Source organism: Pseudocercospora fijiensis (genome assembly GCF_000340215.1).
Source record: "Pseudocercospora fijiensis CIRAD86 unplaced genomic scaffold MYCFIscaffold_7, whole genome shotgun sequence".
NCBI lineage: Eukaryota > Fungi > Ascomycota > Dothideomycetes > Mycosphaerellales > Mycosphaerellaceae > Pseudocercospora > Pseudocercospora fijiensis.
This window is the reverse complement of record NW_006921538.1, coordinates 465551-478985: the sequence shown is the minus strand read 5'-3', so window position 1 is coordinate 478985 and position 13435 is coordinate 465551. Positions and strand designations below refer to the sequence as shown.

Genomic DNA, 13435 nt, shown 5'->3' with positions numbered 1-13435 from the left:
GATGGAAGCCGCTCTCTACGCTCGAATGTTTGGCATGATGATGTGACCTGGTTTCCGACTTGGGTTGGGGTAGGAGCGCAGACGTAGAAGAGGATTAGTATCTGAAATTTCTTGTCCTCAGAAGTCTATTTGCTGACAGTTGCGTTGCTGTTGTTTGGTGCAGTGTTTACGCGTTCTCGTTTGGGCAAGACGGAAACTTGGACGTTATGACAGAAACAAGGGTTTCGTCTTTTCTTCTCGGGTCTATCTGAGAAACCATCCTACACGCTTCAATTTTCTCATCAATTCAAAGACAAGCTGCATTGCGGCGTGCACGTGCAAGCTGGGCCAGTCTCGAGCCAACAAGGCTGGGCACCCTGTGCCAAGACCCAGCCTGATTAGGTGTCTGTAAACTTGAACACGCCATCATCCTTTCTTGTACATCCTCGATCGTTTCTCACGCCTCCCATTCAAAAAGATCGAAAAGGCTTCCTGCAGCAGAATTGAACTTGGCCGCAGCTTCCAACAGCAATTCCCCTCCCAATACATTCTTGTTATTCTCCACAATCTCTTCCGCGACATCTGCCAGCCAGAAGGCGATCTTGTTAAATGCTGTACGCCCACGCCCACGCCACATGTGACTTGGAATATTGTTAACGATGTCATCGATAAGACCAGGTAGGTGGTCAATGTTAGATGTCAAGCTCCCGGGTGCCGAGAGTTTGTTGTCAGATGTTAGGTTGCTTGCGTGTAAATCGCTTGTAAATGGTAAATTGTGTTGTATGCTGCCAGGCGCGCGTAATGCTGTAGAAACGGCTTTCGTTCTTATATCGCGTTGAGATGTTAGGTTGTATAGAGGCGTCATGCCTCGTAACTATGCACATGTTAGCAGGTGAGTTCAGATGCGGTCGCGCATTGGGATTGCTTACTGTTAAATGTCCTTCCTCGATGGTTTGTTGCAGCTCCAACGCTGTGGCCGCTGTTGGCAGATCTCGTGCTTCCAGATGTCGCGCCGTCATGTCGAGGAAAGCTATGACTTTGCCTCTAGACGACGCGGAGCCGTCCAGCAAATACTCGGGAATCAAGTCCAGGAAGCCTAGCCACGCAGCCGGCGGATTGTAGGGCGACGGCGGCCGATTCATATCGGATCGGTACCTTTTCTTCTTTGTAGATGGTGGTGATTGTTGCAGTGCTGATAGTGAGCGATGAACACGATGAATGTGACCGAAATTTGGAAATCCTCGAGCCGTGTTGTTTTCCTGAGCGTTGCCAAGACCAGCTGCAGCCACCTTGAGCAGGCAAGAACGATTTTGCTGGAAGAATGGAAAGTGGAAAGAGCAGCCGCGCGCGCGTACAGGCGACTTCTTTCGAATGAATCTCATTTGCGCTCCGCCTCAAAGGGAGTTGAGGGCGGTAAAAGGGGTATCTATATAAGTACACGCACAGACCTCGTCAGGACGGAAGGTCGAATGTAAGGTGTGCAGGACCTAGGCCGTCACGTCGCAACGCTCAAAAACTCGTTTCGCTGCTCCCAACTCCACGCTGGAGTCAAGATATAGTACAAAGACGCCTCGCCAATGCTCGAAGATGCATACAGCAAACACAAAACATTATGTAGGAGCAGCTGCCTTACACAAGCTGTCCGCTTTCTCTTTCTCCTCCTCGAGAGAAGCCTCTTCAGCCTCTTTCTTGGCTTGGTCTTCGCTGAGTCGCTTTAGTGCTTCGGCCGTGAGCGGTACACCGCCAGGCTTGATATCTACCGGTTCGAGCAGATTGTCGTCTTCTCCAGGAAGAGCACTGAGCGGTGATATGGGCTCCGATATCATTTCCGTACCCTGATCGACGGCTGTGTTCAGCTCTGGACCGAAAGGCTCGTCCTCGTATTCCTCTTCCTCTTCTTCGTCCTCTTCGGTCACGCCAGGCATAAGCTCATTACTAGGTCTGCCTGGAACGCTGGCGGACCGACTGCCACCAGGAGCGCGAGGGTGGGCATTTGGGGAACCACTCATTGGCCCCTTGAAGATGGAGCGTTTCCTCCTCGCAAAGACGGGGAGACCGGGCGATGATGGCGGAGGGATGGCGCCGAAAGCGCTTCTGCCTTCGACGCCAAGGCCTGGCAGCGAGCCAATGTCGGATGGTGGCGGGCGCCTCTGGAACCTCATGCCAGACGGGAAGGTGGTATTTGTAGGTGTCGATGGTAAGACCTTGACTGAGCTATGCGGTGACCGGGCTAGCCGAGATCCGGATGTGGACGACAATCCTGAAGGCGACGCGACAGAATTACTAGATGTGCTCGAGGCCTTCGAGTGTGTATGCTGGTGACCACCTTTGTATGTGCTACGAATGGACGAAACCGAGGAAGAGGTCGACTTTCGTCCTCTGAGACCGACAGAGGATCGACGATATGAAGAGTGAGGTGTCAAAGTGCCTGGACTCAGACTGGTTCTCTTGGCGCGGACACTGGCACCACTTCCAGTTGACGAAGTAGTGTTGATCCGTGGTCTCGCTGGAAAGGTTTTGCTTGCGTGGAGTTCCGGGCGTTGACCAACGCTTTTCCGCCTTGCTATCGTGGATGGCCCGGTGGAGACTCTGTGAAGGTCCCTCAGGTCGCCTCTCTCTTGCCCGACTCTGCCATTCGGTAAATTGTTGGGATCGAGGCCCTTGCCCTTCTTGTCTGCATTAGCCGGCGACTTGGCTCTTTTGAGCGCTTCGCCAGTGAATAAATGCTTAACCCATGCCAGTTGTTGACGTAGAGGAGGGGCAAATTTATTCCTCTTGCGCTGCGCCGGCGGCACGTAAGCAGGACTGAGCAGATCTGGGTTAGTAGTAACAACTCGCAGCATGCTCTGACTGCCTCTCGAAGATGCTCTGTTAGAACGGACAGCATTCTTAAGGTTCCCGTAATCTTTAGGAGGCAGTGGAGGTCTGCTTCGCGATCTGCTGTGTGCTGAGGCCGGCCTGGGAGAATTCGACTGCTCGCCATCAGGCGCGGGCGACTTGGTCTCCGTCACCTTGGGCAGGTCTGGAGCTAACAGCGCATTGCCGTTTGCGCGCTCACGAACTCTACCCCTCGAACGCGGTGAATCATGGATGGCGTTCTCCTCTCCTTCGTGAATCTCACCAAGATTGGCCAGCAACCTGCCACTAGCAGCGCTCAACCTCCGAATCGACTTGGCTTCAGCTTCTCGTTCCTTACGTTTACGCTCTCTCCGCTTCTCCTTTCGTTGCTCTTTCTCAAGTAGGAGTGCCCACCAGCCAGCCAACGAATCGCACCGCTGAGACAAGACGTGTTCAATAATCATGTCGATGTCCACACCAGCACTGCGAAGTCGCTGCAGGACATCCTTCTCAAGCTGGGTCGTGAAGGGCGGTGGTTGTTGCAACTTGAGTATCTCTTGCTGTTGCGGAGCATTGTCAGAGAGCCATGGATCGCGGAGTATATCTGCCAGCGAAGGTCTGAGGAGCGGTCGTCTCGATAGCAGCTTCTTGATAAGGTCCTTTGCAGGCTCGGGAAAGTGATCCGGGTATACAGGATCTTCTTTCAAGATCCTTGCCTTGGTCACAGAATCATCATCATCGTCGAAAGGGAGCTCGCCGGCCAGCAGCGCGAACAGAATGATGCCGAGGCTCCAGACATCTACCCTCTCGCCCGAATACTTCTCGCCCCTGAGCATTTCCGGCGCACTGTAACACACAGTGCCGCACCAAGTCTGTAGATAGCTTGTCGATCCCGAATACTCGCGCGTGAAACCAAAGTCAACCAGCTTGACATTCTCATGCTTGTCCAGCAATATGTTCTCCAGCTTCAGATCTCGATGCACACAGCCTTTCGCATGCACATAATTCACTGCGCCGAGCAGTTGCGTGAAGATCTTCTGCACCTTGGCTGTCTCCATGCGGCCATGGTTGAGCAGGTAATTGTACAGCTCATCGCCAGGGCAATACTCCAACACCAGCCATACCAAGTTCTCGGTCACGATGACCTCGTAAAGTCTCGCAATATGTGGATGTAGGAACTGGCGATGGTGGTGGATCTCGCGCGCGAGATTGGCATCGTCTTTCTTCGCACTCTTGAGGACAACCTTGCTTCCATTGGTGAGCTTGTGCGTGGCCAAGTAGACCTTGCCGAAGCTGCCCTTTCCGATCAAGCGGCCAAGCTGGTAGTTGCCGACAATTTGGAGGTCAGGTGAGGAGAACTCGTTAAGGAGCGACTGGTAGGAATTGGCGAGCTGTTGACGTGGTATCAGGTGTCAGCGAATTGTCACTGCATATGAGGTATGGACACAACAGCAGGCGTATGCGTATGCGTATGCGTATGCGCAGGGCGTATGCGGACATGCGGGCAAGAGGGATGGAGAACATGCCTTGGTTCTGCGTTCCTGCGCTTCGTGCTCGGCCTGTGTCCTGGTCGGTGGCATTGGTGCCGCTTGTGCTTCGACTGCGGTCGTCGCCGTGCCCCCGCCGCCACTGCGATGCTCCTCCGCGGTGCTGTTAACCCTCTGCCTGTGCCAGAATGGAATTGTGGGATAGGCTAGAAGGGGGAGACTCGCGCGACGCTGTGGCTTCTGGTCGCAATCACATGAGCTGGCGAGAGCGAGCATGCGATATTCGGTGACGGTCGCATCGAAGCGTTTGTAAGGACGAAACAGATTGGACGCAGTGTTTCTGTGCTGTGTTCTGTGTCTGGCGTAATGTCATCCCATGCCCATCTACCACTGATTTGTGCCCAACTCGGTGATTGGGTCGGATCTGACTCCGCGACTAAAACTATTCCTGGGAACTCCTTCCCGGCCCTGCCAAGCTTGCCTTGACCTCGACACACATCCTTTGACGTGCATCCTCAGGCGATTATACAGCACTCGACACTTTCAGCCTCGAATAAGCAAGAGTCATATGTGAAGATGGCGTCGAGTCGCAGGCTGTAGCCAAGATGCGCCCACCACCCGATGCCCACCGCCCACCGCCTACCACCCGGGTGCCTGCTGTAGCCTTTCCCTTCCTCTCGCTCGGTGCTGCTCCTCCTCAACCACAGCTTTGGAGCTTGCTGGAGAAGGTAATCATGTTGGGTGTGACTGCACCCTGGATATGCTACTTCGTACCGATGACGCCTATACTGCAATGAGCACCTTCTTTTCATAGCACATATATCTGCTTGTACGCGCGACTGAGGGGGGTAAGACACGATCGCTCACACGACAACAGACATGGCAATGATGGCATCTCGCGACAAGCGAGACAGCGAGCTGCCCACGGCTCGGCGCTCAGGCCATCGTGAATCTTGCTCATCGCATCCATCGCGACGAAGGACTGCGCGACAGCCAGGAAATCTCCGCCGCCCAATAAATGCTGACAACAGGCCTGAGCCCTCGTACGCAAGGCCTACCATCTCCCACCAGGCGAAACGAATCACTCTCTGCGCCGCATCCAATCACGGCGGCGCACTTGAAAGCAACTTATCACGCAAAGGAACTACTCTTGCTGCGTCTACCAGGAAACACCAGCCCCAGCGTAACTTCAAGGCCGCCTGGCAGTCAACGATCTCTTCAAGGCGCAAGGCTCTCTGGCCTGGATCATTTCGCTTCCTCGACTTGCCAGCAGACATTCGCAACATAGTCTATGGCTACATAGAGCTCGATCAAGGCTCAAATGCAATCAAGATGATCTCAGATCCAGGACTCAAGCCATGGAAATCGCCCGCACCTGTTCTTGTGATCGACTTAAGTTCGCGAAACTGGCAGTATCGCATGCCTGCAATACTTCGACTCGAAAATGCCCAGCTCAGATCGGAATTTGGAAGCTTCTACTTCACAAAGCGCTTGATCCGAATCTGGGTAGACATGAGAAGAGAAGCGCAGCAGATGCGGAGGTTTCTCAATTTCATTGGCCGAGCAAATAGCCGCCTGCTTGACGAGAATGAAGATAATGTACACGTAGCTTTCCAGAGGGCCTCTGAGCTCGTCCAGCGCCGGGATTGGGGTCTGAAGGAATGCAGAGAACCTGGAGTCTGGAGCACACGAGGGCATCTCGAAGCCATCGGGTATACGTGGAGCGAAAGCTCGGGATATGTCTTCGATCGTCCGTCGTAATGGTCATTGGATTCATAGACAGTGATTGGGCCGCGGTCTTGGCAAGGAGCCGGATATATAAAGCCATTCGACATGCCACCTCCCACGTCTCGATACTGTCCTTACTGTCCTCGCCTTCCATCTGGCTTCTGGTGGCCTAGAGGTGCAAGCTCCGAAGTAGACAAGCGTTCAAGGCGGAGTGGGCCGGCCTCCGTGGCAATTTTGAGCGGATGGAGGGTACGTGATCCAATGGTCGGGCGTTACATTTGCGAACCATTGGCCTCGTTGCAGGTCAACGCTGTGGCCTGGAGTCCATTCACGAGGCGCGATCACGTACCTGTCCATGTTCCACGCGAGCTTGCCCACGCTTCTTCGTTGAGAGATAATTGCCTTGGTCTGCTCGAGCTTGCTGAGGCCGCACCACGTGACCCATCATTTTTCGCATCACCGCGGTAGCCTCAGTGGTCATCATCGCGACCCTCGACTTGGGCTAGACGACAATCACGAAATCATTGCGACTACTCTTGGCCAACGTCCTCAGTACAGTCCTCAGTGACTACAAGAATTTGGCTTTTTCTTGGCACATGAGGACATTTTGGTCCATGTTTCCGCATCGTCCTCAGAAACTAAAAAACGCGAATACAGCTGTGCAGCGTCAGTATATATAATACGGTATCTTCTCTTCTGATCCTCTCTTCCAACACTTCACTATCCGCGCCAACTCAGCACCAGCTGCATCAAGCTACAGCCGCATTTTGCAGGGAGACCGAGACCAACTACGCTCACATCACATCAGCCCACCTCCACAGCTCCCACTTCAGCAGAGTATACCAGCACACCACTCCAGACAAGAACGATCATGGCCCAACCATCTCACTCGGTCGGCTTCTCGCACCTTCCACCAGAGCTTCGCTGCCGTATTTTCGATTTCCTTGGAGCACGTCACACAATCACAGTCGATCAAAAGACTTCTACTGAAGCTTCGAAGATCAACATCGGCCTGCCATCTGTCTCGAAAGAGTTCGTCGCCACTGGCAGAGCCTCCATTCTGAAATCCGCAACTTGGCAATTCTCCGACATCAGTGCCGCTCACACACAGCAGCTCCAGGCAGCTGCCGAAGACTCTGCTCTTCGCCGCTTGGTACATCTGCGTATCGATGCGCGTGAGATCGACCCACTGCGCCTCCTAGCGAAGCTTTCAGAGTCGCCGCACTTCAAGCCATGGACCATCACCGTTGTCGGATGCACTCCTCGGAACTTCAACACGGCACCAAATCGCTCACAGACGAGGGTTGACTCGCTCCTTCTCGGGGTTCCCGACTGGAATTTGCCAGCTCAGCTACAAAGCACAACATGTCGAGGCTTGGAGAGAAACGGCATCGCCTCCTCTCCTTTAGTACGTGCTCTCCAACGCCTCAAGAGCCTCCGCGACGTTCGGATTGAAATCCAGCCTTGTGACACTTGTACAATAGGTGAGATAGGCTATGACTGCGACTACCGCCTCTTGGCTCGTACTATCGAGCAAATCATTTTATGTGGACGTGTCGGACTTGAGGAAGAGAATGGCCAGTCACGCGATTTAATGCGCCATCTAGGAGAAATTGAAGAAGAGGGTCTCGTTCTCATCCAAAGTTTGGCGGAAAGAGATGATTTCGAGGCGATTGGCGCAGATGTAGGCAGGGATATGGAAGATGAGTTGACAGATGATGAATTGCCGGATGAGGAGGGATATAGCAGTACCCAGTGAATGGAGGGAACGTAGCATGAATACGAGCATAATGGCATTTAGTTCTACGAGATATTCCGTGTACGTGCTATTCCAGGGTCATCCACGTCACAGTAAATCACCGAGCGCCTCGAGATATTTGATTTGACCCATGTGAGCTAGTGCAAGCCTCACTCAACCGCTTCGCCTCGACTACGACGAGGAAACATTGGCAGGTGCGATGCCAAGGCTCAGCCTTGTGAGGATGTGCCTGAATCACTCGCCTCGGCTAATTTTTTCACTGCCAAGTCGGAAGCCAGATTATGATGCCAAACATTCTGAAGCATCACTCCTTCCGTCCACTGCATAAGATCTTGCATCTTGGATCGCAACTACTTCAAGCCACGTCGAGGTTCTCGCCCAGTTCTCAGGGAATAAATACAACAACAATGTAATTTTCATTGCTTCCAACGACATTACTCGTCCTCTCCGACACCTTAACTCCGTTCCCGATCCCTCAAAAACCATAATACCCACTAAAAAACCTCCATACTCTGGTCTGGACCGTAAAATCGAGGTCCTTCTCCACTGCGGCGATCTAAATCAAGTCGGCGGCCCTGAATCCTATGAGTTTCCTCTCAAGAATCGCCGCAGATCTCAGGCTCGTCTTGGCCGGGAATCGTGATTTAGATCTCGGTCAAACCGCCGTGGTTGCTGGAGATCCCTTTGCGAAAGAAATGACACACGCGGAATCAGGCTGGGTCTTGGCATGAGCTCTAGCCTCGCTGATCCGAGAGAAGCCATGCTCATAACGTGACAAAGAAGAGCATTCTGCATTACAAAGGCAGATGCACTCATAACATATTTGCTCAATCTAAGCACCGCCCTCCTCGAATGACGGGTAGGACAGCCTGAGAAGAACAGACAGGCTCTTTTCTTGGCGCGCCCCCAAAAGTGCCAGTAGGTCCCGGCCCGCTGTCCAGCAAACGAGGTCGCATATCCGAGGCTCTGTCACACACTCCGCCCCTCGCCTAGCTCGGGGATTTAAGCCAAACGTAAAATCGCGCTTTCTATAGTAATCTATACGTAAATCTCGATAGAAACGTTCGATAGGGGTGCTATTATCGGGATATAGACTAATAAGTGGCTTGTAAATAGATAGGTAAATATATAGAGGTAGAATTGTCGACTAAACAACGTAGATATTAGGTAGTAGCCGTCTTAGCGTATACTTAGCGTCAATTATATAATCTACGACTTTATAAGTAGGCCTATATCTCGAGTATATAAAGACTACTTCCTACGCTAGAGTAAATAGCTAGCTATAATAGCTACTATCCTATATGTCTTTAATCTTTACTAGATAGGCTATACTACTAGTTGCTATTACCTTACCTTTATACCTAGCCGACTTCTTTAGTGCTTTATAGAAATATCTCTTCTTCTAAGTAGCCTCTAGTTAGTAGCGAGGGTATAGTAGATAAGGCTAGAGTTATAGAAACAGGTTCTTAGCTAGCACCGCTTCTATCTATTTAAGCTAATTTAAACGTATATCCGGCTTTTAAGAGATTAAGCCGTTTAATCGTTGCTTCGAGGCGAGGTCGCGCTATATTAGAAGGTCGCTTTCTTCGTCCGAGTTATACGTACGTAAGGGAAGCGATATTAGCTGTATAGGTGTCTACGTCGTAGTAACGGTGCCATCGTCGCTAACCTCGTTATATCGCCTATATCTCTTAATAATATCTATATATAGATCGCCGATTTTGCGGGTACTATCTTTATAGGTAATAGTATTATCGCGATTAAGAAGTTAAAGGTTAAAGACGCGTAATAGCGGCGGCTTATCGATAGCGACTAACTATAATACTACTTCTATAAACTTAACTTTACTATTGTTATTAAAGACAATATAGAAGGCCTTACTACACTTTAATCGATAGGCACGTGCCTTAGCGATAGTAGTCTCGGCGTCTCGTAGTCCCCTCTACTAAGTGTCGAGTACTATTTCCTTATCCTATTATATAAGCTAAGAGCGGAGTTTATTAGCCTTAATAGTACCTACTCGAATAAGGCGATTAGGCTATTCCTTTTGCCTCTTCTATACCTTCTCGATAGTATCTATAGTATTAAACTTACGCTTGTATTCTTTACCTTTATAAAGAGCGGCTTTAATAGATAGGTCGTAGATAGCCTAAGCCTCCTTTATAGGGGATAACGAGAATAGGTTAAATAAGGGCGATAGTAAAGCGAGGTCCGTTAGAGCCGGCTTTAGATAAGAACGTCGGAAGTTACGGCGAGATTATATAGCCTTATGCGATACTTTAATCGTACGAGGGCTTATCGAAGCAACGAGTAGCTATTGCGGCAATTCGGGGGTCGGTATATAACTATATTAGTTTAGTAGAGGCGACGATAATATACCCTAAGCAATTAAGTTTCTAAGGTCCTCTTTAACGTAGCGATTATTAGCGTAAGACTAGCTATTTAGGTCGATAATAGCGGGATTAGTAGAACGGCCTTACTTAATAGTAATAAGGTATTCCTCTATCGCCTCCTCTACTATTACTAAGGCTTCTATTTGCTAGGCTTCTTCCTATTCTAGCGACTCCTAAATTAATTCCTAGTTCCAATCTCTAGTAGTAGTACTATACTATTCTCGAATATGTCGATAAGGGACCTCCCTATCTACCGGGAATATGCCTATCTTACGGAATGCCGACCTTATATTATAGGAAGTAAATATCCTCGCCCGAATAGTAGAAAGAGCCTCTATAAACTTAGGTATTCTAAAGTTACTAATACTGTAGTATATAGCCTCGAGTACTACTTATCTATGCCTCGTCTTATATACTTAGAATAGTATAACGTCTAATAGCTATATAAAGTGTAAAGTGTATAGTTGTAGGCTCTATAATTAAATCCTATATCTCTTCGCGAAGGCAGCGAATTCCTTAAAGTAGTAAGAGCTATAATTGTTATATAATAACAGCCTCTATTCGCTCGGATTGTTAGGCCTCGTCTTGCGCTTAAACTAGCAGATATAGTATATTGCAGTGTCGTCGGTTATATATCTAGACTCGTTAATAGTAATTAAGAAGTTGTCCTTGCCTAATAACGAGGATATAGTTAGTAAGTAACGTTATTATTACCTTAGGCAGTAGACTCGGACTCGGAAGTAGTAATAGTAGTAGTAGTAGACTTACCTTCCTTCGGTACCTATCGTTCTTATACTATTACACCTTTAACAATTAACTAATAATCTATTACATTGCTATACGCGTTAGCTATCTCGATAATAGTAACGTAAGTACGATTAGTATCGCATTTAGTCTATATACGGCGCTTCGTGTCCTACGTTACTACGTATTCGCAGCCTCTAATTCTAATCCGAAAACTAGTTTCGTCGAAATTCTATATATTCTAAGGCTTTACCTTTAACCGCCGCAATATAGCTTCAAATCGATTAAACTACGACCCTATAACGGCTAGATCGTAGGCCTCTTTACGCTGTTTCTTAATCGGTTTAGATTTAACCTTACTAAGGCTATATCGAGCTAGGAAGCGGTCCGCCTAGTCTATACCGAATAGTGCTATTACGAGGGCACTATTACTAGCCGCTAGCGAGTTAGCCGCTAGCGAGTCCTTTAGTATATCTATAGCAACTACTATAATAAGCGATACCGGAAGAAATATGCCTATAGCGTCTCTTTCTCGATAATAGTCCGCTAGCGCTAATTCCTAGCTCTTGCTAAGTTTAGTGTTAGTTAGCTCGCGACCTAGGTATAAACTACGACCTCGCAATCGCTAGTAAATACGCGAATATAGGCCTTCGGCGCCCTTACTCTTATATAGTTCTTTTAGACTAAAGCGCCTATCTTGTAACCTCTATTCTTAAGCCTTCGATATAACCCTTTCTACTACCTTCTCGAGCCTCTTAGTCTCGGTAAGCCGTTTAGTACGTATACGCTTCTTCCTTCTACTCTTCTAAGCTACTATATCGACGGTAATAGTAATAGTAGCGAATACTATATTATAAAGAGATAGAATACGCGCTAGAATAGAGGTAGACGCGCCTACTAAGGGATTATATAATAATCGGCGGCAGTAAGGTCTATAGCTACTATATACTCGAAGAACCTCGCTAATATAATATTTAGACTCGCGGTTTAATACTATATATACCTAGATATCTATATAGGACTAGAACCTACTACTATATCGATATTTACGTATAGCCTACTAAGAAAAGCCGATTTTACGTATAGACCAAATCCCCGCGATTAGCGGGGTAAAGTGACTAAAGAAACCCCGGATAAGCACTGCACCACACGACAGCAGCGCGACTGTCAGCAAATTGACTTCTGAGGACAGAATATTTTAACGTGAGCACTTCTTCAATACTTAAATTCGCTGCGTCCTGATCTCTTCCTCTCACCATCAGTCAAGCTTGATCGGACTTACGAGACATACAACATCTTGCGTCAGAACAACAGTCACAGAGAAAAGCTCAGCAGCAGTCATGGCCACTCCAACATCTTTTCTAGTGCTCTCAGACACCCACAACTTCGAACGCGATGCCTCGCAGCCCTACCCCCTCTGCCAAAAAATCCCGAAAGTCGACGTCGTCCTCCACTGTGGCGATCTTACACAAGTCGGTGGCGTCGGTCCATACAAGAGAGCTCTCAAAATGCTCGGCGATCTTGATGCGGAGCTCAAACTGGTCATTGCAGGCAATCATGATCTGAGCCTGGACAGCGAGTACTGGAAAACACAGCCAGAAGAAGACCAAGAAGACGAAAAGGACGACCACAAGGAGGCCGTAGACATTATGCAGGGATCTCTTGCCAAAGCCGCGAATGTCACTTACCTTACGGAGGGGTTGTATACCTTTTCGCTCAAGAATGGCGCTACCTTCAAAATCTTTGTCTCGCCCTACCAGCCGGAGTGTGGAGAGTGGGCGTTTGGTTACAAGCGAGGCGAAAAGCGCTGGAATATTCCGACAGAAGCTGATATTGTCATGACGCATGGTCCTCCGCAAGGTAGTCTTGACTTTACCGGAAGTGAGCATGCTGGCTGCGAAGATCTGCACAAAGCTATTGAGAGCACTCAACCCTTGATGCATTGCTTCGGGCACATCCACGAAGGTTACGGCGCTATGATGAAGGACTGGGCGAATGATGGCGAGATCTCTGCACAAGATGCAAAGTCGATCGAGTTCTCAAAGGCAGGCACGGATGAGAAGGTAGTCACAGCTTCGCATGCTCGAGGCCAAAACACTCTCATGGTGAACGCTGCGATCATGGACGAAGGAAACAAGCCAGTCAACGCGCCATGGTTCGTGAGGCTTCCGCTTTGAATGGGACGAAGACATTGGACGAGCGTGAGAACTGGATTTCGATAGAGTCTTCTTGATGTATGGAGCGCACCGTGCTCTAGGATGCGCTGCATAGATTATATGAAATGTAGTCGCTTTGGTTGCATAGATGTTGAATTGTGAATATTGAGTTTGAATATATATTTATATTTAGTTAAATATGATCTTGAATATAGGTAGACTGAATAGTGGGTATATTCATATTTAGGCAGGCTATACGTCGGCGCATATAGATCCTATATAGATTTTCAATTTTGTAGTGTTCTAAGCTCTTTCTTTATATAATAATAGGTGCGAAGCGCGTAGAAGTAA

At 49.1% G+C, this 13435-nt stretch overlaps 3 protein-coding genes across 3 annotated transcripts; 2 read left to right on the top strand and 1 right to left on the bottom strand.

Moving 5' to 3' along the window:
- Positions 1–208: 208 nt before the first annotated feature.
- MYCFIDRAFT_87872 (uncharacterized protein) lies at positions 209–6002 on the bottom strand (the record flags this gene model as incomplete). The annotated part of the gene is made up of 5 exons (XM_007930820.1): positions 209–853; positions 909–1258; positions 1613–4208; positions 4934–5023; positions 5784–6002. 5 exons carry the CDS (start codon positions 6000–6002, stop codon positions 437–439), a joined length of 3672 nt encoding a protein of 1223 aa, XP_007929011.1. The 3' UTR covers positions 209–436.
- A 901-nt stretch (positions 6003–6903) lies between these two features.
- Positions 6904–7842, top strand: MYCFIDRAFT_216023 (uncharacterized protein; the record flags this gene model as incomplete). The annotated part of the gene is made up of 1 exon (XM_007930819.1): positions 6904–7842. The coding sequence occupies one exon, from the start codon at positions 6904–6906 to the stop codon at positions 7789–7791; it is 888 nt and encodes a 295-aa protein (XP_007929010.1). The 3' UTR covers positions 7792–7842.
- A 4426-nt stretch (positions 7843–12268) lies between these two features.
- On the top strand, positions 12269–13105 carry MYCFIDRAFT_64415 (uncharacterized protein; the record flags this gene model as incomplete). Its single annotated transcript, XM_007930689.1, has 1 exon — positions 12269–13105. One exon carries the CDS (start codon positions 12269–12271, stop codon positions 13103–13105), a length of 837 nt encoding a protein of 278 aa, XP_007928880.1.
- Positions 13106–13435: the final 330 nt, after the last annotated feature.